General features: G+C 30.9%; 2 protein-coding genes across 4 annotated transcripts; both read right to left on the bottom strand.

Annotated features, from left to right (window-relative positions):
• Window positions 1-5,510: 5,510 nt before the first annotated feature.
• LOC146898778 (uncharacterized) lies at window positions 5,511-11,785 on the bottom strand. 3 transcript variants are annotated; one of them, XM_085737748.1, is made up of 15 exons: window positions 11,281-11,785; window positions 10,927-11,056; window positions 9,858-10,012; window positions 9,530-9,626; window positions 8,778-8,853; window positions 8,621-8,661; window positions 8,475-8,548; window positions 8,278-8,380; window positions 8,096-8,194; window positions 7,946-8,008; window positions 7,383-7,604; window positions 7,228-7,275; window positions 6,929-6,967; window positions 6,169-6,225; window positions 5,511-6,078 (listed from the first exon to the last, which is right to left on the bottom strand). In XM_085737748.1, exons 1-15 carry the CDS (start codon window positions 11,676-11,678, stop codon window positions 5,992-5,994), a joined length of 1,689 nt encoding a protein of 562 aa, XP_085593874.1. In that variant the 5' UTR covers window positions 11,679-11,785; the 3' UTR covers window positions 5,511-5,991. The 3 variants fall into 3 exon arrangements, with proteins under 3 accessions (XP_085593874.1, XP_085593875.1, XP_085593876.1); XM_085737749.1 differs by having other exon boundaries at window positions 8,621-8,658; XM_085737750.1 differs by lacking the exon at window positions 8,096-8,194.
• A 1,845-nt stretch (window positions 11,786-13,630) lies between these two features.
• LOC146898777 (E3 ubiquitin-protein ligase RGLG4-like) lies at window positions 13,631-19,600 on the bottom strand. The gene is made up of 11 exons (XM_085737751.1): window positions 19,294-19,600; window positions 17,069-17,153; window positions 16,749-16,889; window positions 16,519-16,632; window positions 15,951-16,048; window positions 15,750-15,829; window positions 15,420-15,525; window positions 15,200-15,327; window positions 14,940-15,069; window positions 14,199-14,255; window positions 13,631-13,967 (listed from the first exon to the last, which is right to left on the bottom strand). Exons 1-11 carry the CDS (start codon window positions 19,498-19,500, stop codon window positions 13,881-13,883), a joined length of 1,233 nt encoding a protein of 410 aa, XP_085593877.1. The 5' UTR covers window positions 19,501-19,600; the 3' UTR covers window positions 13,631-13,880.
• Between the last annotated feature and the right edge of the window lie 6,758 nt (window positions 19,601-26,358).

The following is a 26,358-nucleotide window of genomic DNA, read 5'->3' as shown; positions in this document are numbered from 1 at the left end:
ATGAAAATCTTAAACTGTTGCAGCGGAAAATAGTTCAACATTTTAAAGTCTTAGCACGCAGGCCTTATTGGAAAATCTCATAAATTAGTTCATAAAAGAGACACGTAAGGAATAGAAGTAAAAGCAAGCCCCCATCCCGTTACGTATCAGAGCACCTAGACACCAAGTGAGGAGTCCACTCACGAACGCCTCTAATCTTTATTACCTGCACATTACCCACGGTCGAGGCAACATATACGCAGAAGGGGTGAGATTTCATAATCAATACATTAAGCATATAATCCAATAAAATGCATTTAACAACTTAACATTAATAACATATCAACAATTAACAATTAGCATATTTTTCATTACATAACAAATACAATCGTCAAATACCATTACTAATTTTCATCACAAATCATAATCAACTTAACACTCAACTTGACGACACAACTCATCCTTGACCATGCAACTCTATCAACACAACAAGAACTTAACAACTTAGACAACATGAAACTTCTTGATATGCAAATGCATGTGGTACCATTCAACAACAAAATGAGCATAATAAGCTCTTCAACGTGTGAGCACAAAGGCTGCCGGGCCTAAAGCCCCCAACTTTAATGAGCACAAAGGCTGCCGGGCCTAAAGCCCCCAACTTTAATGAGCACAAAGGCTGCCGGGCCTAAAGCCCCCAACTTTAATGAGTATGCAATGAACTCAACTTCCAACAACTTAGACAACGACGTGTACAACTCATACGACTCATAATCATGGACGACTTCTTAAATTCCAACAACATAGACCGACTCATGCAACCTCAAGACACTAACAGTAGACAACAGAAAACAGCAGCAACATACAACAATTAACAACGCTTGAATGTGTTAACATTCACATAAAGAATTAATTACATCCATGTAAATATCATAAAGCATCATTATAACATTCATGCAGCAACACTTCTAGTTTCAGTCACCATAACAGACTTCTGGAGCTTATGAAAGCATCCTAAACAGCTCTCTAACTTACTTCTAAGGTCATCTCAAGACTACACGTGCGAAAGGATCGCGTCGGGACAATTTTGGGCAACTAACAGCCTAACTCGCAGTGGCGAGTAACTTCACTCGCAATGGCGAGCAAAGTGTGCATTCTGGGTTCCTACGTATTTACTCGCAGTGGCGAGTTATTCTGCTCGCAGTTGCGAGCTCACAGGTCACTCGCAGTTGCGAGTTGCACTGCTCGCAGTTGCGAGTTCTGGGTTCTAGCTCGCAGTTGCGAGTGTTCTTGCTCGCAGGTGCGAGCGATGAATGTCAGTACGGCCAGAAACCTAAAAATTCCAACTTTTCACTCAATCTCCTAATTCTAACCTCAATTCAACATCTAATTATCATCTTATGGTATATCTGAGTTCTGTACACTAATTTAGCATCAATCTAACATCTGTTCATGGTTCAATCATCAAAATTGTTCTTAAACCTAATTCTCAATTCTCACCAAAACTTAACCTGATCATGCTAATTTCATCCTATAGAATCATACTCTTAATAATATTGAAAATTAGTCTCACCCTTACCTGGTTATGATGAAATCGCAGCTCTCCCTCTAGTTCTCCTCTTTTCTGACTTTTCTTCCTTTTCTCCAAAAGCGTTTCACGTAAAAACGTTTCTAACTTATGTTCGCCCTATTTATCTTTTCGTATTACTCTTCTCACCTCTAAACTTACTCTTTACACATCACAGCCCAACTTCTAATATTTTTATTTTATTTCTCATATCTTATTTTATTTAATAATAAAATAAGTCACACCAACATAACAACTTCACAACATCAATATACTTCACGTCATTCTAGAAAATCACATAATTTATCTATAAATCATGCAAACTATTTAAATTCTTAAATCATATATATATAAATAAATATATAAATCCTCATTAAATTAAGTAAATAATTAAGACGGGCGTTACATTTTGAATGTTTGTTTAATTGTGTGTTTATGTAATTTTATTTCTTATTTTTTTTTCATGAAGATGATGAATAAGTAGATGAACATATGATGAAAATGATGAAGAAAGATTTTTTTGGGCTTTTTTAATTAGGGTTAAATATGTTTTTAATCCCTATAAATATATCAACTTTTCGTTCTTGTCTCCCTAAAAAATATCTTTAACCATAAAAAATATAAAAATTCATATTTAATTCATGTTTTGTTAAAAAATTCTATTGTTTTGGGGAGAGATTCTTATAATAATATAAACTTTTCTGCAAAATTTTATTAAAAAATATGAATTCTGCACATGAGTTTACTTTAAAGGAAGGACCAAAAGTGAAGATGGAAAACTTTTGGGGACTAAAAGTTGAAGAAAAAATTTAGAGGGACGAAAACGAAAAGTTGACATATTTATAGGGACTAAAAACATATTTAACCCTTTTAATTATAAAAATAAATAATTAACAGATGTGGACCTGCCTAGGGGTGTAACGGTTCGGTTTGGATTGGTTTTCAGTCAAAAAAATGTACAAACCGATGAAACCTTAATCAGTCTGGATTGGTTCGGTTTTCACTGTTTTTCAAAAAAGAAACCGAACGAAACTAATCGGTTTGGTTCGATTTGGATTGGTTCGGTTGGTCGTTTGTTTAAAAATACAATTAAAAAAAATATCATATTCTCGCAAAATATTTCATAGAACTTTGTATAATTGTATTTCATATTTTTTTTTCCTTCATGTTCTCTATTTTTCAAACAACTTTTTATAACTAACCTTACTCAATATTTCATACACATGATCCAAGATGCATTCATCCATCATTCTTCAGAAACAACTTCATCAAACTCAAATATTTCAATCATCTATGATCCATACATGCATCATTCATCAACAAACACAAAAATTTCAAAAAGATTATGGAAAACGTGTATGAATCAATGGCATAGAAAATGAACATGGAAAACAATGAAATATAATGAGTACAAATCAATAGCATAAACATGATAAAACTAACCAAGAGATGAATGATCTCAGCGGTGACCGGTGGCGATGAATAATGGGTTTGGTGTGGTTGACAGCTAGGGTTTCTTTTTTAGTAGAAATGAAAGAGTTGAGATGAGATGAAGATGAAGATGAGAGAAAGTGAATGGATTGAAAAGTATTTTATGTTGGATTTTAATTCTATGCCTAACCATAAGTTTGTGTGAGGTATGATAATAATAGTAAAATAAGGAGTGTGGTTATCATCGGATTGGTTCATCGGTTTCACGGATCTCGAAAAGAAAAACCATGAACCAAACCAAACTAGATCGGTTTCGATTGGATCGGATCGGTTTCAAACCGAACCAAACAAGGTCGGATATTTTTTCGGTTTGGTTCGGTTTGGACTCTCGGTTTCGTTGGTTTTATCCGAACCACTTTCACCCCTAGACCTGCCAGCTCAGTTTATTTTAACAGAATGTAAAACGAAGGACAATATTGCAAAAGATTTAATAGTTAAAGGATGATTATGGGAAGAAAAAATAACTAAAAGGACCTATTTGTTACAAATTTGTTACAAATCCAAAACTTAAAGGACCTCTAGTGTAATTTAGTCTTTGTAGTTCTTTTTTTAGTTTAATATAATTTTTCATTTGCCTAAAAAAATATAATTATAGTTCCTGCATCATGTTTATCAATTATATATCTCTGAGTGTTCTTTGAATCAAGATTTGAGCATTGGCAGAAAAATAATGAAGTCTACATCGAAGTTCATTAAAATTGAAAACATATTAGAAACTCCTTATAGACGAAAAATGTTCCTTGAAATAAGATTTGAGATTCAACAATCTATTATGTGTGTGGAAGATTCTAAACCTACAAGAAATATTAAAAAATGGTTAGATATAATTAATTGTGAAAAAAAATTATTGTTTACTTTAAAAAATTTATGAGAAATACTAGGGTCACTCCCACTAACACTCTCTTTTAACACACCAAATCAGAATTGGACATGTGTCCCACTTTTTTATTTCAATTAACCTGTAACATGTTTAACTATTTAGTGTTGAAAATAATTTATTTTATTTTTAATTATTAAATCTTAGAACAGAAGAACACAACTTAATTTCTTTGAAAGATTATTTTTATTTCAATTAACCTGTAACATGTTTAACTATTTAGTGTTGAAAATAATTTATTTTATTTTTAATTATTAAATCTTAGAACAGAAGAACACAACTTAATTTCTTTGAAAGATTAATTATAGGAGAATAGGGTCTATTTCTTTCACCAATATGTGTGGCAGAAAACTTAGAACAGAAGAACACAGCTTAATTTCTTTGAAAGAGGAACACAACTTAGTTAATGTGTGAAAATTTTAGGAGACAAAATTGGTCAAGGCAAAGTTTTAAAGTATCTACAGTGACTCGATAATCAAAGGAATATACATCATAATAATCAAAGGAATATACGTCATCGTGTAGAGAGAAAGAAAAACAAACAGAATTCATCTCAGGGAAAAAAATGGAAATTGAGGAAGACCCGTGTTTCTCACTACCTCTTCTCTCTCTTCTTCTCTTTCTCTCTCCAACTGTTATCAAAATGTTTAGAAACAGGTTACTGGTTAATTGAAATAAAAAAGTGGGACACATGTCCAATTCTGATTTGGTGTGTTAAAAGAGAGTGTTAGTGGGAGTGACCCTAGCATTTCTCAAAATTTATATCCCCGTTATTGTTATTAGGTTTAATTACATGTTTGATCCTTTGTAGGCATGGTAACAGAACCTATACCCACGTGTACCCGCCAAACCTGCTCCGATTTTAACGAGAAAAATCTGCTTTGACTAAGTTTGGCTTTGGGTTTTCCCCGATTTTAAAGGATGGGGCGGGATGGGTAATGGGAACACATGTACCTACCTTGAAACAATCCCCAAACCTGCCTCGATTATATTAAATTACATAATTACCCCTATTTAATTTGAGAAAAGTTCCAAAATTATAATGTTTGATAATTATAATTATAATTATATGTTCTGAAATGTTTGCTTAGTTTGTAACTAAAAATTGTAGTGTTTTTTCTTAAAGAGTTAGTGTTGATGTACATTGTGTGTAATTGTTGTTTTTCTAATATGAACAACTCAACAGGAAATTAACATGGAAAATTTTGGTAATTCTAACCCACTCATTTCAAAAGAAAGTGCACACCAGCAAGCTCCTTATATTCTCTTGATTATTAATGTTTACTGAATACAAAATAAAATGCAAATAAAACATAAATAAAAACTATAATTTCCCATAAAGAAAAACTATAACTTATAAATAAAACTTAGCTAAAAATATAGTATGAAATAACATGTTATCATGACTTTTGTAAGAATTTTAAGTAATTAAGATGTGTTCTATCTAATGGTCTATTATTTGTAGCAATAAACCCTTGTAGCATCTCAAAGTATTCCTTTATATTTCAAGCTTTGATCTTGTTCTTCAAGTATCTTTTGTAATCTATTAAAGAAAAGCTTGGAGGTGATATACTCTAGATGTAATAGAAGTATGTCTTTAATAATAAAATCCATATTTAATTTTTGGAAAAGTGTCCATAAGGAATACAATTACAATTATACTACAAATGTACAACATCTACGAATAGCTTAAATGACTCTATTGTATACTACAGATATACCACAAATAGATTACATTCTTTAAATGCATAATGGATAATGTTGTTTATCCCGAAAACAACTTTCCCGAAATTATCCCGACCGTTATCCTTTTGTTGTAGCACCTCCGTGTATGGCAAGTGGGTCCTATTTTATGTCTTTTTTTTTTTTTTTTTTTGCTGCAACTGCATTTTATAATCGTGAGATATTCTTGAGAAATTTACTCGGGACAAATAGCACTGCCGATGCATAATATATGCACATTTAGAACTATAAAAGAAGTTTGATGGAGACTATAAAGGTAACACTATGGAAATCTATGTACAAAATATATTTGGTGCATGCAAGAAAATAAATATGAGCACTGAAATACAGTGAGTCACCCAGGAAACAATTTAATATGACTTGTGATCTGCTCACGGCATATTGGACACTTTGATAATTGGGATCCACAGTCTCTGCATGTCTGCAAAAGAATTTTTTTTATAGTCATCACATATGTAGAGAAAGATGAGACTTTTTAAAAAAAAAAAATGATTTATTTAGAAGAGATTACCATGTGTCCACACCCAAAGGCCATGTTCTTCTCATTGGTCAAACATATAGTGCATGCCTGCATTTCATGAGAAAAGGTTTCAGGTTTGTACTTTGCAGAGTTAAATGTGTTCAAGTTCACCATGCTGTATATAGAAGACTAATATTTTCCTCTTCTAATCTTGCTTCCAAATTCTAGACCTATATTTAGTCAGTCATCTCAGGTTTTTATAACGGGTCTTAGTTATTTTTACAAAACCAACTAATAAGGTGAGAAATATGCCTCGCACTCATTTTTGGGCCTATGTCGTCATGTGGATTCAAAATTTGGAGTTTCATCTTAGTGAACCAATAGTAAGTTGAGGGTCGCTTTGTACTTACGATCTAATTGTCGGACTGTATCTTAATATATCAATCTTATTTGAAATATCCTGTAAATTAATGTAAATCTTAAAGTCTCTAAAGATATGAAAAGCTAGGATCATATTCAAATATTTGGCTCTAATATTTTCTTTAGAATTTTAAATGCATCAAAATCACTAGTGTGTGTTTTCTTCATCCTCCAAAATGAAGTTACAACATTTTTAGGAGTTAAAATCCTCTCCATCTGTTCCATTACTAAAGCATATTAATGTTTCAAATTCTAAAAATGTGTGCATTTATATCATTTATTTACTTCAAAACTATAGTAATAGACATTGCTGTTCTATTTAGGAAATGGAGAGAATCTCAACTCCAATTTTAGCTAGAGCTTATTTAGAATAAAACTGAAAAAATCTTACCGTGGAATGTTTGCCTAAACTGTCTGTCTTGACAAGAACCTGTAAGAAGAACAAAGAAATCAAATATGAAACTGCTTCAAATGCTTAATTGAAGTATAAAATTATCAAAAGAAACAATGTTGATAGGTTACTTATTTATCAAGAAAGGACATAGTTAATTCGGGTCGTTACTTCATCTTTTTGATATTTACCAAAAAGGTCTTGATTAATTTTCAATCCCTCCATAATCTAATTTTCTGAAAGGTGTCAAAATCTTAAGATGGTAGATGCACATAATGCAACTCTGAAATGATTTTCACCTTATGATCTGTCAGTTTGATTTTCCTCTGAAGATCACTGAGTTTTGCCTAACCAATAAAATCAAGAACAAAAACTATAAGAATTGGGAAAATTTTCATTTGCACTAGAGATATTTGGACCAAACTTGTAGAATAGTTAATAGACCAAAAATTACCTCTGCAAAAATAGCTCTTGATTCAGTAAATGTAACTTCTCTAATGAAATTCTCTTTAACTCGTTGGACATGTTTGCGCTCTTCTAGAAGCTCTTGTCTTACTACTTCAACTTCTCTTATGGCAATTTGCGCGGTCTCGTGACTCTTGTTAGACGCTAGTGTAAGATACTGAGCATGTTTATGCTCTTCTAGTAGTTCCTTCTTCAGCTTAGCACATTCAATCTACGGATAAACAAGTAAGTCAAAATAGTTGATGAGTAATGACTCGAAACAGAAGAAAATGCATAGTTTTTTCCTCGTTGAAAAGAAATAAATTTGTAGAGTTTAGAAAGAGTGACATTATCGATTTGGACCTTCCACCAAATCATCCACGCCCCAAACTCAACAGTGTCGTTGAGCACGAGGGAGTGTATTGGAAAAGACAAAGTCTCACATTGAAAATTAAAGAGAATTAGGTCAGTTTACATGTCAGTTTTGTAACGATGAATTAGGTCAATTGTAAAAACTATTATAAGACACTTGAGAAAAAATCAACCATACAATATTGTAAAAACAACACTGACCTCTACCATTTGTATATGTTCTTCTAACCTTCTCTTCTCTGCAAAGTTTTCTTCGGCTGCAATCTATGTAGGAGTTAAATTAAACCACAAGAGTCGATACAAAATAATTGCAGAATATTCAACAACAGATAACTTAGTGACATCAACAACCTGCAAGTGGTTTAGCCTCTCATGTAAACTACGAGTTACATTGGAAGCTTTCTTCTCGGCATTTGATATTGACTCATTTTCATTTCTCAACACAAACAACTAAAAATTGACAAGAAGTAAATGTTATCATAAAATCCATAATTTTTTTCAATTGTTGCGGAGCATGTCATGAAATCAATTACTTGGTTTTCAGATTTTTCCTTGAATCTTTGAAACATCGCTCTAGCGAAATTTGCTCGCCCCTTCCAATCGTCACGCTCTGATTGTATCGCCAAAATTTGTTTCCTTTCATTAACAATTGAAAGAAAATGCTAAGTTTGATGTTTTTATCCAAGCAACACATCCTTGAGATCAGAAAAATTGGATTATTTTCTTTTACCTAGACTTCGCAAGTTCATCTTCTAGGTATTTCACCCATTGAGTTTTATGCACATGACATTCCTTGGTAGTAACCTTCATTGAATCATAATTTTTTGGTCACAACTAATTTCTTATCATGTTATGTCAAAATTATGTAAACCATACCTGTGATACTTCACTTGGAGACTTGAAGTTTGAGGTTCCTTCTACAACAAACAAATAAGAGAGAATGTTAACAATTAATATAAGATATTGGAGTTGTAAATACGCAATTAATAATATTTCTAATCAAGGAAAACTATTAAAAGAAAGAGATAGAAACCTGGATGAAGCTCCAAATAGAGAGGCTTAGATGAAGGAATACTCTCTTCTTTATTAGAATGCTTGAGCACTCCAACCTAGTAGTTAATGTTAGATAATATGTAAGCCTTTTGGTATAATTGGATTAAGGGACTAAGGGTAGTTTAATATTTTTAGTATTTAATGTTTCACTATTTATTCTCTATTGTAACCCCTCATTCCGACGTGTTATTAGTATGAGCATATGAAACCCTAGCCGCCGTCTTTGTTTTGTTAGTGTCTCTTAAACTTAGATTGTTAACCGTTAAAACACCATCAACTCTATTATGAGTTAAAGGGTATGTTTGGATAGAGTTTGATTGTAAAGGAGGGAAGGCAATTTTTCATTTATAAACTTATCAAATATTCTTTTTTGCTAACAAACTTATCATATTTTTGTAGCAATGAAGTATGATCTTGATTAGTATGCATTATAACATCTTATTTCATTCATCTAATTTTGGATAATTAAATAAAAACTTATCCCTCTTACCTTTTCATTTGTAAACTCGTTCATTAAAAAATTTCACTACTATTTGAAACATATGCACTTTTTAAATTCATACTAACAAATACCAATTAAGCATGTTCCTAACCAACCCTAATATCAGACTTTCATCACTTTCTTTCTAACTTTTAATGCAAACTATTAGCTTCATAATGGTTCTCCATTTATATCTGCTGCTGAGTGCATAGAATTGAAATCTTGATGTTGGCATAAAGGAGTAAACTTACATTTATATTAGGTTTTTCTGTTGGAGCTGAACTCGCATCCCTTGCAATGCAGTTATATTTATGCCATCTCCAATTTGCAATCAAGCACTTTGTAGAGCTGATAAAGAAAAAAGAAAAACGTTTAGAAATTTTCAATCATAAATCATATCAAACTTTCTTAAAAAGAAAGCACTTTGTTAGACAATGAGACTCACTATCTCCTATGTTATATTATTTATAAATTTTCTTGAAATAATAATCAAATTTTTTTACATTGTTAGTTGATAATGATCAAATCTATAATCCTTTCGGAAAAAAATCGAATTTATAAGATTTTGAGGGTACTAACCAGTATCGGACGACTTTGCATCGTGAACAACTAGTAGTACTTTGGCTACCACATTCTTCACAACCAACATGAGAGTTGTTGTATACACCACTGCTTCTGCTACTTGATTCATCCACTCCCTCATTTGTACTCAAGGATCCATTTTGGATACTCTCCTGCCAAACAAATCTTAACAATGATCATGAACATTATATGAAATGTAGGCTAGCAAAATTTTCATTCAAAATTATACAAGTCATATTTTATTCTTATTTTTTTAAATAACTTACATGAAAAGAAAAAAAAAAGTAAAAATGACACACGTACAAACAAACATAAGCTAACATACAATGTTTCTATTTCCTGTTTAATATTTTTTATGTTTACAAGTCTAAACTTAAATTTTAAAATATATAAACTTGCGTTCTAGAAGTTACTTTCTATGTTTATCAAAAAAAAAGTTTAGAAGTTATTTTCTATACTATTTCAATTAGAAAATCATCTTGCAGAAGAAAAAAAAAGATAAGCAAAAGATTACGAAAAAAAAAAAAAGATAAGCAAAAGATTACGAAAAAAAAAGATAAGCAAAAGAAGGAGTGTATTGCAAAGCACTGCAAGTGTAAATTAAAGAAACCTTAATTTGGACTCGGCCCTATACCTAATACCTATGACTATGCTAAATTGGAGAATATCTTTGTAAACCCCACATTTCTAAAAAAAAAATGGAGAGAACAAAAACTGTATTATTTTTTTTTAAAATAGCCTAGTGGCTAGAATTCACTCGGAGTGCGAACATTGGCCCTTGCATATATTATGTAATGTCCCTACCAACTGAGTTTAGCTCACGATGACTAAAAAAATAGTATTTTATCGTTTTTTTTTTTTAGAAAGTAAAACAAAATTGATGTTACTCCTTAACTTTAATTGTGAATATTCCACCCAACATGGCATATAAAAATACTTTGAAATCAATCAACCTAGTTCTGACTAGTGAACTCAACTTGCACATATGTGACAAAATCAACATTTAGAAAGCATTGACATGTATTAAAGACGCAAAGTCCTTGAGAGTGAATGATAGAAACCTTACATTATCATACTTTTCCTCGACAAGCATAGGGGTTTCGTCTCTTGCATGAGCATGACCTTCTCTACTCTCCATTTCAATGCATTCATATTTATGCCACGACCTCCAATGTCCAATTTGGCATTCTGCTGAGCTATTATATATTGTAAACAACAAAATAAATCATCATAAACATTATTGGCATAAATTTTGTTCAAAAATAGACATTTAAAAAATAAAAATATTACCTGAGCAATACATGAGTTTAACAGGTAATACTTTTGAATTTTCTTCATTGTTTTCATAATTTTGATTTCATGTGTTCAATTTTCATGCACAAAAACAATAGAACTATTTCATTATAGTATTAGTACTAACCAATATCTAGCAACCTTGCAGCGAGCGCATCTTGTGGTGCTTAGATCGCCACAAAACGCACACGGAGCATGTATGCTCGACGCACCACCATGCTCAGAAGTCCGAGGATTAAGCTGCCAATCCCAAATAAAACCCCGGTCTGATTCATCGACGGGGTGCTCCAGCTCCTCTTCTTCAACCTCATTGGTATTGTAATTTATTTCTTTGTTTTCACCGAACCGATACAAGTGAAACAACACAAGACCAATCACAGTTATCAACAATATGTATAATGGGAGGGACAAAGATTCATCAATTTTGTTGCTATGATCAGAAATGTGTACTTTCTTTTTAGAGGAACCAATCAAGCCAAGAAGCCAATTGATAAGGTCCAATGATGTTGCCACAAAAACTTGCATCTAGGCAGTACAAAATTTGAAGATTCGCTAAAAAGAGAGAGAGAGAGAGAGAGAGAGAGAGAGAGAGAGAGAGAGAGAGAGAGAGCTAAACTATAGTATGATATTTAAGCATAAACTATATTTATGCTTAAATATTGTACATTTCTGTTTGATTTTTTAACTTGCGTGATTTTCCTTGTTGTTTCGTTGATTTTGTTTATTAAGATAAAAAAAGGTACTGTAATTACTTAGAAGAAACAAAATAGAGAACATGCCAACTAAGATTATGAAATCTATAGTAAATTAATGTTTTTTGATTATTTTCCTAGAAGTAGGGCCTCTAGAATTGAATTTGAAGTCTTTTTCCAGTAACCAGTAACCAGTAACCACAAATCCTAAATAGTCTTTTTCCAATGGGTTTGGAAACTCAGTGGGAAAATTCAAAGGGAAAGTATACAAGTATTTCTCGTTTGATTTTTTTTCTTACAATAATTAGGAAAACAAATTTCTAACAAAAAAAACGACAAAACATATTAAATTATGAAAGAAACAATGTTTTTTGAGAAATGGAAGAAATACATTTTATTAATTTATTCTTATTAACCGTTGAATTGTCAATTGTTATCATAAAAAAGTACTTTCTTCGTCCTGAAGTATTAATATTACTTTTTCTATAATATTTTTAATTATTTATTACTTTTTCTTCTTAAAATTCTTTAATTTATCTTTCGCATACCATTTATTAATGGCAATTTTGTAAAACAACTCATAATATATTTTTCTCATACAAAATTAATTACATTTCTTAATACGCATGAAATGTTCAAAACAACGTATAATTTGGAATGGAGGAGGGAGTACAAAGTATTTCTTTTTGCTTTTTAAAAATAAGTACATAGGATTTTTTTTTTTTTCTTTTTTTAGGGAAGTACATAGGATTTATATAGCGGCTACATTGAAAGAAAAAACTACTACATCAAAACAACAAATTTTTTTTTTTTTTTTGACAAAAAATGATGATTATTTTTAAATAATTTTAATTTTCTAAAACGGTATTTTGGAATAAAGGGAGGATTAGAGTGTGTATGATTGGAGAAAATGAAGGAGGTGTCTGTAATAAAGTTGACATAACAAATGCATTTTATTATGGAAAGATTTTTCAACATCATACAAATCTTACAAAGATTGTGAAATAGATGTGTGTGACTTCTCCATCAACAAAAACAACCATGTTGAGCAATAATGCCAAATATGGTGCAAGTATTCAGGTAATCTATTAGACCATGAGTCTTGCAAACAATTTAATGGTCTGTTTTGCAAGTAGAAATAAAAAGAGTAGTGAAAGAAAAATGGAGAAACAATTTTTGGGCATAATGATTAGGTGTTAAACAAGGTGCGTCTTTGATAGTGTTTTTAAAATATGCGTAAATTGAAGATAAACATAGAATATTATAATAACATTTCTATATCTTTCCTAAAAAAAATCATGCCTTAATCACCAAAAATGAAAACTACGAGATCATCCCTGATGAAAGATCTATCTATATAAGACATGGTATATATGACGTACCCCCATCGAGGAAAAAAATTTGACTTTATGAAAACAAGATCTCAACGAATCACTCTATCTTAAGTGGAACCCACCAACATCTGCCATTAAAATAAACAGCTTTTGCAATACATGTGAGACCAATTGTTGAAATGTAACAATGAAGAGTTACTCGCGGGATCCATCTAAATTTTTTTGTTAGAAATGTTGGGTTGGAGCTATTGAATGCTTATTAGGTATTCTTATTAAAAAATTATAAACGAGTGATATGTGTATAAGACTCATTTAGGAGAAAAAATGAGTATCTCTATTTTGGATACTATGACTTGACTTCTAATAAAAGGTGCTTTACGTGGTAGAATTCACCAGGTCAGTAAATTATTGAACATATCTGGAAGATATCAATAAAAAACTGGTAGAATCCTTGAAAACACAAGTAAAACTTTAACAGAAGAAACAAATAAAGCAGTATGTACAATATTTTACAGCTTGCCATCAATATGAATTTCTTCAAATTCATATTATGATTCTTCACTCCTAAACCATTCCTACAAATCCAAGCTATCATATTATGCAAGGCATGGCTGCATGGCCATTCTTAACCACTCTTAAAAGCCACTATCATACATAAATATGATACAGTTAATTAATGTACATGATTTTTCATGCTGCAATCATCCCGTAAACACCCTTAGGCGATTGGTGATCCTTTGACGGCATATCGGACAATCACTTAATCTTGATCCACAATCTCTGCAGGTCTGCATTCCAAAATTTAGTGAGTATTTATATGTTTGAATAAATAGCTTATATCCTATGCATAATCTATTTTGATAATTTATTGAAATTGACCGAAAATCTTATGAATAATATATCTTATGCATAATAAGTTTAAATAAATTATGAATAAACTCTTCCATGCATCTAAATATGATGAAACGGATTGTATAACAACAGAATAGACAGGAGGTCAATAATTTAATGAAGCTTACCATGTGACCACATCCAAAGGCCAAATCCTTTTTATTGGTCAGACATATAGCACATTCCTGCATAGATTATTAGATATTAAAACAAAAAATAAATCTATCACAAAGACTGGTCAGTTTCTTAATTGTTGAGAGTTATTATTGCTGGCATTATCATGGATATCCCACAAAATCAGCATTCATAACAATGATTCAACTTTGTATCTTTGAATTTACTGCTCCAGCTCATGTATTCTAGATGCCTCCGACATCAAATTCTTTTGAATATATACACTTGTGTGACTGCTTTATAACATAGTAAAAATCAGCTTTCTACTAGAGATATAATCTGTAACAGTGTCGTTAAATAGTTGAAGGATTGGAGTGCCATGATGTTTTATGGTGGTGGCAGATTTTCGGACCACTGCAGTGGCCAATAGGTGAAGGATCACAGTGCCATGATGTTTTATGGCAGATTTTTGGCTTTCCGCTATCGATAACATTGATCTATAGTAAAAATTTATGATGTTGTCGGATAAGGCTCTATTGTCGGCTGTTGGTTGGATACGTCTATTTTCTACAAATTCAATTGACCTTCATATATAGATTGCATTTTAGAAAATGTGTTGACCCTCTACAGAACAATTCAACAATAGTGTTGTGTTTAATGGCGGTCTTCATTACTTGATTTTTTGTACCCAAATTAACTTCTAGGAAATAGAGGAGAAAATATAACGAAGCATCCTAGTTTGCAATCATATGTACCATTTGGTTTCGCTGGTCATCCATGGATGATGCTGGCATGCTGCTCAGAAAATGTTCTGGTGGCATATGTCGAGAATAAGGAGCTGGAGGAGGTCTTGGAACCATTTTCTTTGCCCTTCCCGTTGCACGACTTTTGTCCATAGAACAAAGAAGGAAGAAAATAAAAAACAAATGATTAATCACCATACAGCAAATTTTAACAAATAGTTGCCTGAAAGAAAACCACCTAATGAAAAGCTACCGAGTGTATTAAAACTCACCCAAGTAATCCAAGCTCAAGGGCTGCTTTATATTGGAAAGGTATCTCCATAAGAGCAGCGAGAGCAAAAGCAGCTTCTTTTGCAGAAGGGCTTATTTTCTTAGACATAATGTCAGTGAAGTTAACAAACTGCATAAAAGGAGAAAAATGCTTTAATATAACTAGGTGATTGCAAACAATGTAACTAAGTAATGTCACTACTACTGCTAATTTTCTGTAACCTGAAAATTGTCGAAATCACGTGCAGGTAACTTGTCATCAAACTTTTTCATATCTTCCCAAGGTCCATCACCAACTCCAACCAGAACAATAGAAAGAGGATATGAACTGAAAGCACAAAAAGTATAAAACAGAAAATTAATGTTTGATTAAGCGGTTGGCATTGCTTCGTTTTTTATAGTTAACTATACTTCTGTTATCGTTATTTATAGCTAATGCTAACTTCCATTTTTGTTGATAATTCCTTTTTTTCCCAGAGCGGATTCATTTTACTGCAAATGATCTTGATGAGTATTTAAGGTTGCTTATAATTATCAATTTTCCATATTTACCTGGCATCAACTATTGCTTTTATTGTCTTCTCTTCTTGAGGACTAAGTTTTCCACCTTCATTGTTGCCATATCTTGTAACCTTCGTAGTTCAAACCAAATAAAATAATACAACTATGGGAAAGTTGGAATATAAATAATTTTGAATACACAATTTAACAGTATATACCCGGCCTTACAACAAAAAAACAAAAAGTATATACCTGGCCATCTGCAACAATAACCAACACATGGAATTGGCCATGAGTTTTCTCAACAATGTCTATTGCAGCCTCGATCACTGGTGCATATGAAGTTGGTCCTAGAAACAAAAAGCAAACATTTATTAAGCCATGGCTCTTAAAGTTTACTAATGTTGGTACTGCAAATTAACGGGGATTCCATTCTATGATTTATTCCACAAAATGAGGAATCATAGGTGCTTTTTTTTTACTATACCCTCAACATTGAAGTCATATTGGACTGTGACTAATCCGAGCCAAACCAAGTGGACGGATACCGAAGGCAAAGCTCTCACAATACTCGATCCTAAGACTTTACACGAACCCATATATGGTGTTGGAACGAATTGGGGCAGTTTCATAGTGTTTTCATTCTCAGTAACTTTTCTTCTATGAATTTCTATGTTGAGTCCTTAAATTTATTGATATCAAAATGCATGGAGTATTTGATCTAAAACAATGTATACATTCAGTCTATAACGAGTAAATACAACATAAAGACCAATGTGATTGCAAAAAGAACAACATTATAAGCTAAGATCTTAGTTACCCGAAAGACTCAAGTTTGGAACAATTTTTTGATAGCAAGCCAAAACTTCCTCAAATCCATGGCAAGATGAATCATCAGCATGAAAGCTAAACACTTCGCTATCATGAGTCGTAGCTGTATAGTAACAAAAAATCGAACAAATATAATAAATAATAGTAATGCTGAAAAGAATATTAACTTTGTTAGTTTCTTTCATATTTGTTGAGGCTTTAATGATTCTTATGCCTTACCATCACCAAAGCCAAGACAAGGAATCAAGTTGTCGTCATCAAAAGGAGCCAAAGTCTTGCCAATAATCGAAATGGCTTTCTCATAAGGGTTAGGCGTATCTCCAATAGAATGCAGGCTTTTATTATTAAACGAGCTTCTGCCTTCAATAACAACATGAATTAAAACCAATCATTTCAAAAGGAAAATATAACCAATTGAAGTCTGTATTTTAATGTCAAACCAGAAATTTACAGTTTAGATCTCAATTACAGTTGCATTTATAACCAATTGATCAACTGCGATGGATCAATGAATTACTCATTGTTAATGTACTGCTTACCAGTCCATTCATTGCTTTTCGTAAAATCAATTCCAAGGATAAGATTTGAGGATTCTAAACCTTCACTTCTCAAGGCACTTGTAACCTATAAGGGAAAAAAATCATGTTTGACCTAATCTCAATTTATTTAGGATATGCTTAGATGTGGTTTTTTAGGGGAGAGCTTTTCAGCGCTTAGTTTATATTTTGGTATATATTTGATATTTACAAAAAGGAAATAAAAGAAGAACATGATCGATTATCATATAACATTTTAATCAAACTTAATGCATTTTTAATAACATTTTATAGCTTCCTTAATTTAGAAAAGCAAAATAAGTTCTCCCCTACTCTCCAAAATTCTCCATCCAAACGTAACCTTAAGTTTTAACTTGTTTATGTGCTCAATGATCCAAAATCAAGTCTTGTATTTAACCATGAAGTCAGTTCACAAAAGAAAAACTTATTTAGTGTATGTTTGGTTTTGGGAAGTGGAACTAAACATACACTTAGTTGGAAGAAACACACGTTGTGATGTTGACATCTTAGTGCTCATTCAACTTAAATTCTGCTTTCTGTTTTTTGTTTGAGTCGTTTGTGTGAATTATTTCATAGTTTATTCTCATTTAAATAATGTTTTGAGAGTGACCAACAATTTTCATCTATCACACAAGCTCTACATTAAACAATTTTCTGGTTTTAGCCTATGATACTCAAGTTGAAGAAATGAAAGAATGCCACTTGTGTTATTTTAATTAACTTATCTTTATTTTCAACTTTCTGTGATTGGCTATTCATGTTTGGTTCTTCTTTTGTAGGTAATGCCTTGTAACAAGTATAAAACAAACAAACAAACAAACAAACAAACAAACAAACAAACAAAAAAACAAAATCAATTACTACAACTTTATCCCTATATACAAATCTGCTTTGAAAAAAATAATCCTAAAATATAAGACTTATGTCAAATTATCAGATACATTTAGTTTTTTTTTAAAAAAACTTGGGTGAATTTCTTTAGGTACTTTTGGAGTTGATCTTCACTTAAAATCACTTTTTGTGGCTATAATAAACTTTGAAAAAATTCATGAATTTGAAGAAAGTATGAGTAGAGTAGTTATGAACATTTTAAGAGAAGAATAGCATCAAAAGCACCTAAACAAAAGCATGTACTTTTGTCTTTTGGTTGAGCACTCCCTCTCATTTCAAATATTAAGAAACGTTTATTTTTCAAGTTCTTCGAATAATTGATTTATCTTGTTTATAAAATAGACCAAACTCATAAGTTATTCAATGAACTTGAAAAATGAATCTTTACTTATATTTGAGGTTGGAGGAAGTACTTACGAAATGAAAAACTATAATTTGACACACGTTAATTTAGTAACCCACAAAATACACGTCTGATTATTTAGTCTCAAAAAACTTACTAGTCTCTTTGTCAAAAAAAAAAAAAACTTACTAGTCTCAAAATAACCATCACACTTTCTTGTTTCACACAAATTAAGCAAAGATTACAAATAAGAGAAAGATAATATCATAATACTAGTAATTTTATTAAATTATCATTTCTTTTAGAAGGAAATTACCCTTGTTACCATTATTCGGAAAAACAAATTGGAAAATGATGACTTTTGAGTCATGCATATAAATATTAGTTAAATGATGCAATTGGAAAGAAAAATAAAAAAAATGCTATAACTTTGAAAACGTCATTAATTTTTTGTGAGGCTTAGATTGTTTTTTGAAGAATCGTAATAAAAGTAGTCACATAAATTTGCAAGTGGTACCACAAGCTAATTTTTTTCTAACTATTTTACTCATGTGGCTAGTTTAGATAGATAGATAGATAAATTACTCATCTAATCTTTGTTATAAATCAAATATGAATATATCAATTATTCAAAAAAAAAAATTAATAATAATAATTGCTTATCTAATATGTATTATATTTTATAGATCAAGATACATTAGTTATTCAATTTAAATGAATTTTGTTATATTTAAAATCTTGAAGAAAAAAAAATGTACGAAAATAGTGAGAATTATTGTGGGACCAGGAGAGTAGATAGTGTAGTATCTACTTCAAGTCTTCCACAAGCTACTCTTATTCGGTCAACGGCTTCTCTTAAACATTATCCATTAAAAAACCAAAAAAAAATTATCCATGTATTTGGTAGACGAAATCCACAAAGAAAACAAAGCAAAGAAGATGCAGAACAAATAAAGAAAGCAGAAATACTAACCTGTTCAAGAGTTGTAAAGTTATCAGGAATTAAAGCATATTTCTCCTTTGTAGAGAGCTTCTTCTTACCATAATGATGTTGAATATTGAAAGACACTTCTTCTTCTTCTTCTTGTTGAGATCGCGGTGAGACAACTGTGGACTTGTTTCTCGCTTCAACATTTCCCGAATATTCAGCTTCACGCTTTTTCGCCTGCGAGTTTCCCATCAAATCTACCTTCTCCAAAAACACAAACTAAACAGTTATGGAGAGAGAAAAAATAGAAAACACCAATAATATGCGTGAAAAACGGTACCACCTACAACCTGCCTAAGTTCAGAGTGTATTAATTACTCCTTCCGTTTTAAAATGAGTGTCATTTTAGGTGTTTACACACATATTAAGAAATGCAATGATTAAGAGAAAGAGAATGGTTATTTTACCAAATTATCCTTATTAACTATTGGTTAGTTTTAAAAGTAATACTTTAGAAGTAGTGTGCGGAGTATTAATTGGAGGGTACAATTGAAAAGAAAAAGTTATTATTGTTTTGGAAACTGAAAGCGACACTCATTTTGAAACAATTTTTTTTAGCTAATGCGACACTCATTTTGAAACGGAGGGAGTATATATTTATTTTTTTTGTACAAAAGAGTGTGTATTTTTTTTTTGTCAAGTAGTCTAGCGACTAGAAAAATTCACCTTAAAGGTGAATAAATGGGATGTTCGGAGTTCGAACCCAGGCTCCTGCATATATGCATTATCTCTTACCAAGTGAGCTATGCTAATGGGAAAAGAGTGTGTATTTATTATTAGGGAAATGTTAACGAGTGCCTCCGGAGCACTCTTTAAGCACTTTAAATAGCAAGTTTTAAATAAAAAGTTGTGTATTAAATGCATTGAAAATTGTAATAGTTGACTTTTCAAAAGAATAATTACTAATTTTAGGATGCTTAAAGAGTGCCCCGGGGGCACTCGTTAACAAGACCCTTATTATTATTATGTTTTATCCCTTACCAAGTGAGTTATACTCATGGGGAAAAGTGTGTCTATCTATTATTATTAAAGGTAGTAATCATTTTGATCTTATGTGTTGGGCACAATAGTTTTTTAATATATTAAAATTTTAAAATAATTCTTGAAATAATTTCAAAGTAATTATTTTGGTACATTTTGTTAACCAAAATAATTTTTGCGTTAAAATGTTGTGCTAACTTCGATATATGATCATAATAGTATCGAAATTACAAAATAATTATTGATTGTATATTTTGTTAAGAGGAGTGTTATTTGAACAATCATTTGGTTGACAACCAATGTGACAACCATAATTTACAAAGAAAAAGTAGGTATTCTGTCTCAATGCCAAGTATCGAACTGAGTTTCACAGGGTTGAAGTATTTATCTTTCAACCAAGTGACCTCTCAGAAAACTGGCAGGTTTTTTATGTTATTGTTTTTTATATTACTCCCTCCGTCCCTTAATGTAACCCCCTTTTGTATTTTTCACATTTCTTAAGAAAAGTTGTCAGTGTAATTAATGTGTCTGTTTTGTGTATTAATATTACCAAATTGTCCTTTGTTTGTATGTGTATTAAATTTGACTATTCATATTTCAAGACAAGTTAGTAGTATTAATTAGGGGTATGTTTAGGAAAAAAGTAATAAATGCATCTAGTAATTTGAAAAGGAGGTTACATTTAGGGACAAAAATAAAATCAAATGGGTGGTTACATTAAGGGACGGAGGGAGTATATCTCAATCATTGTTGAGGAAGCATAATATTATTACATTTTTATTACAATTTGACTTTTCTTTTTTTAATTCTTGGCTCAACAATTTTAACGAAAAATAGTGTTAAGAAAATAAAACTCTAAATTTTAACCCAATCAATCCCTAACTTTCTTTTTACAAGCCAATAGATAAGTTAAATTGAGAGTGTCCTTCGTACATTGTTGTTGAACCAAAATGGATTTTAGGACAATGTCTCATAAGTTTTGATGATTACAATGTCTGAAAGAACAACTTGATACTTTAATGTGTGTTTAAATATGCAGGACCATATGATTAAATTCTAACTTAAAGGTCGAGTTTTGAACTTGATACATCAAGCTCTCAACACAAAGGAGAACATTTATGTACTCAAGAAAAGCATTGGGAACTTCTGAAGACTTTAGAATTGTTCCAAGGAAAGGTCAACAAAAAGTCAAAGCTCTAATAAGAAGGAGTCCTTAAGACTCTGATGAAAGCAAACTCTGATGGATTCGGCCTCTGAAGGAATCAAGTTTTGATGACATCTGCAGTCTGGGTGACTCTGACCAATTTTGTCTTCTTATGAAGGAAAGTTGCTTTCATGCTCTGATATGTACAATTTGTCTTCTTCTGATCACGTGCAGAAACAAACAAAGAAATTTAAAGGCAAAAAGAATGTAACAGATGCAGCAACAAATTTCTCAAGTACCAACGACGTTATCCAATTGAGGCAAATTTTTTAAAATCTGATTAAGCTTCTCAAAGACAAATTTCATGAGTTGGCAATCATCAAACAACTTCTCTATTAATTCTCTCCGGTTTAACGACTTAAGCAGTTTGAAGAACACACAACACTTCGAACAATTTACAAGAGCCAAATCTCTGTCAAATTGCTGCATTTGGCCCATTACTCATGGCACACCCCCTCCCCATGAGGGAGGTGCTTGTGGCAACATGGGAATGTCTCCCACAACGTGGCCCACGAATATCGTTCGACGGTTACGGTTCCCACAAATTTGTAGCCGTCTAACCCACATGTGTGCCCTACAACGGGACCTTCACCTCCATAATATAAATAGGGGATGCATAGCAGTCCCCAAAGGTACATTCTCTTTCTAACTTTAACACCCCCCCCCCCCCCCCCCCTCCCTCCTCTTTGGTCTCAATACTGAATTGAGCCTCGAAGTGTCTGCAAGCACACACCCTCCCGCTGGTCCAATTAACACAAACTGCTCATAACCACCGTGAAAGCACCGCATCAGCAATAACCTTCTGATCAGGTACGACCAGTGGCGCCGTCTGTGGGGATTATAAGTTATCCCAGTATTTTCTCCTACAAAGTTTTAAGTTCACCTAAAATAAGAAAGTTAAATAACACAAAGTTTCAAGTTCACCTATCACACAGCAACTCCCGATTTCTATCTTTTCAACGAGATGACAACTCTTCGCTCATTCTAAAATTGAAATGTGCATAAATCGATAGATATATAGACATGTTTATGTTTCGTAAGTGCAAATTGGATGGTTAAACGATCTCTAAAAATTGGTTAAAAGTTCTAGATTATTAAATTTGTTGGAACATAAGTTCGAACCATCAATTCTCCGCTATTTTAGAAGTTAGTTTTTATGAGTTTCATTGTTTGACTATTTGAAAGAGAGAAAAACTTAACGTTAATATTATAATATTAGTATAATAATAAATATAGAAAAATATTTTGAGTGGATTTGTAAAATAATGAGATGGTTTTATTAATAGATTTGACTAAATATCAATAACTCCAATTACATTTAAAATAATACTATTTTTATGATCAAATATTATATATAATAAATATTTTTTGACTGTAATATTTAATAAATTATAAGATTTAGTATTTTAATTTTTTCCAATAAATCTACCATCTCTAAAATAATATGCCGATGTAGTTAGATTATTTTTAATTATTTTTAATATGTTATTTTGAAGAAATGGAGTCATGATAATTCATAGTTTGGCATGAGTGTAAATAAAATCTTACAAAAAATCGTTCCATTCAAGATTTAAACGTCCTTTCTTCAAAAAAAAAATTGTTAAAATAAAACAATAAAAAAATACACAATTAATTTCAAGTCAATATGTATTTTATGATATATTTTCAATTAAATATTAAAAATATTAATGAACCTCTTATCGATTGTATTTATAAATAGAGGTATCGAATATAATCTATTCTCACAATATTTACCATAATTCTTAAGAGGAGGTGAAGAAATCATGGCTTTTCGCAAAATGGAGAGCATGAAGGTGAAAGATCTCACCATGAGGCGTGTGACATCCTCCCTCGGAAAGAAGTCTCACTCTTTGAAACATTTGATTCAAAAACTTATTGATATGCTGGACCAAATATATGATGTTGAAAGGAAAGAGGAGGTGTGTAATGAGATCTTAAGGCTATACAATGCAACTGACCACTCTAATCCTACGGAAGTGAAAACTTCATATACAAAGATGAAGGCTATGGTGAAGCAGTGTCTTCGTGATTTCTATATAGATCATGATATATGATGTTACTTGCAGATGAACCAATGGTGGGAGTCAGAAACATGCTTATCTTAAGTTCTCTTAAGATAAACCCATGTTTCCCCCCATTGGGAAATAGTAGACTGAAGAATAAATGATGTGTTGTGTTCATGAATTTATGGGAAATAAAAATAAGTTCTTGTGAGTATAAATTGTGAATATTATGATTATGATGAACTTCTTATTTTAATTAGCATTATAATTTATGCATCATGTTCATCAATCATATATCTTATTGAGGCAGCCTAAAATTCGAGTGTTGCTAGAAAATATTGAAGTCGACACCCAAGTTTATTAAAATTGAATAAATATTATTCTTAAAAAAATTGAATAAATATTAGAACATCCTTATAAACGAAAAATGGTCTCAGAAACAAGATTTTTTATTCAACAATCTATTATGGGTTTGTTCAGCAAGGTCAAAAGGTTAGCTTAAAGCTTCAAAGCTCATCTGACAAAAAAGAAATGTTTGGTAACGGTCTTTACACCATAAGCTTATAGATTATTTCACTATCCTATAGCTTATTTTTCAGATGTTATTTTAAATAGCGTTTGAGCTTATAACTTCTCATTTTTATTCCCTTTTTACCCTTGTTATTAAAAAAAATTCAATTGTTCTTTATATATATAATTTATTTTTCTTTTTTCGTTAAAAAAAATTATTGGTGTAAACTTGTATGCTTTGTTTGCAACTTGTGGATATTAATCTCCCAAATCGGCTCCAACTCTCCCTAAGAGTTGTAATGATGCTGCATATCCAAGGCTAGATTTGAATCTATGACCTTGGTTAAGCAAGATAATTGTGTCGTCTCATCTAAGTGTTCGAGTGTTTTTTTTAACATTTTTGTTTTTAACATTATGGATTGATTATTTTTTATTTTTTAAAATTTAATTTAATTTTTTTATAAAGTATAAAATCTGAAATGAAATGAATTTAAAATAAAATGTTATTTATCATGAATTAAATTTAAAACAAATTGATTGATTTAAATTTTACTATGAATTAATGTTGTCCTTTTACGTCATTTAACATTTATCAAATAGTTAAACTGCTAATTTTACCAAACACTTCAATTAACTTATCAAATATCGGTAATCAATCATAAGCTATCAACTATACACCATCTACCATCAACCATCAATTATAAGTTACACATTATTAGCTAACTTATCAATATCCGCTATGTTAACCAAACAAAGTATGTGTGTGTCGAAGACTCTAACAACCTACAAGATATCTTAAAAATGGTTACTTAATTGTGAAAAGGTTATGTTAACTTTAAAAAAAATATATATATTCACACTTATAGTATTATAAAAAAATCTAAATAATAGTCAGACATTATGTATAGAGGTCGGTGTTTGAACCTCAGATTCTCCACACATAATGTGTGTGAATCAAGTCACTAAACGACCTCATAAAAAAAAATTAATGAAGAAAAAAACTTTGTATCTTTGAGTGTGTAGGAGAAATAAAAGTCTACGGTTTTTGGGTAGAAAATAATTGTATACTTGTTTATTTTCAAATAAAAAACATTAGTGCATATTAATTTTTTTAGTTATCCCGTTTCTTTTAACAATGAATCATAATGTTGTAAATATGAATACACATATATTTTTTTTTTTTAAGAATGAATACACATACTGAATTGTTTTATAATTAATAGTGATATTATGTGTGACTATCATATGAGTGAAATCAGGTTTTTCTTTTATTGTTTTTAGGGTTAATTATGTTTTTGGTCCCTACAAAATTGCGACCTTGTAAGTTTAGTCCTTACTTAATTTTAATAGCATTTTTAGTCCCTACAAAAAATTTCTGCACTCAATATTTGTCCTTACTCAATCTAAATTTGTTTAATTTATGCTTAAACTCTTAAGTTTTTCAACAATTTTTTATAGGCGTGTTAAGAACGTTATTAAAAGGTCCTCCGAAAAAAATATCGCAAAAATTTGATTTCTACGTCCATATTTTTGTTACTTATATCTTAAACTTTTGTCGTTTTAAAAAATTCATATTTAATTTATTTCATGTTAAAAAATTATAGATTTTAGTAAATGAACCTTTCATAGTGTTCTAAACTTGTATAAAAAGAATCGTTAAAAAATTTAAGAGTTTAAGGATAATTAAACAAAATTTATTTTAGCAGGGACTAAAATTATAAGTAAATATTTTTTTGTAGGGATTAAAAAAGCTATTAAAATTAAGTAAGGACTAAACTTAGAAGGTCGCAATTTTATAGGGATCAAAAACATATTTAACCCTTGTTTTTAGGGTTAATTATGTTTTTGGTCCCTACAAAATTGCGACCTTGTAAGTTTAGTCCTTACTTAATTTTAATAGCATTTTTAATCCCTACAAAAAAAAATTTACTTATAATTTTAGTCCCTGCTAAAATAAATTTTGTTTAATTATCCTTAAACTCTTAAATTTTTTAACGATTCTTTTTATACAAGTTTAGAACACTATGAAAGGTTCATTTACTAAAACCTATAATTTTTTAACATGAAATAAATTAAATATGAATTTTTTAAAACGACAAAAGTTTAAGATATAAGTAACAAAAATATGGACGTAGAAATCAAATTTTTGCGATATTTTTTTCGGAGGACCTTTTAATAACGTTCTTAACACGCCTGTAAAAAATTGTTGAAAAACTTAAGAGTTTAAGCATAAATTAAACAAATTTGGATTGAGTAAGGACTAATATTGAGTGCAGAAATTTTTTGTAGGGATTAAAAATGCTATTAAAATTAAGTAAGGACTAAACTTAC

The sequence above is a fragment of the Medicago sativa genome, chromosome 8 (assembly GCF_051527215.1).
Source record: "Medicago sativa cultivar Bolivia chromosome 8, Bolivia_mono, whole genome shotgun sequence".
In the NCBI taxonomy this organism is placed as follows: domain Eukaryota; kingdom Viridiplantae; phylum Streptophyta; class Magnoliopsida; order Fabales; family Fabaceae; genus Medicago; species Medicago sativa.
The sequence above is the reverse complement of the archived record's forward strand: the minus strand, read 5'-3'. Positions and strand labels throughout refer to the sequence as shown.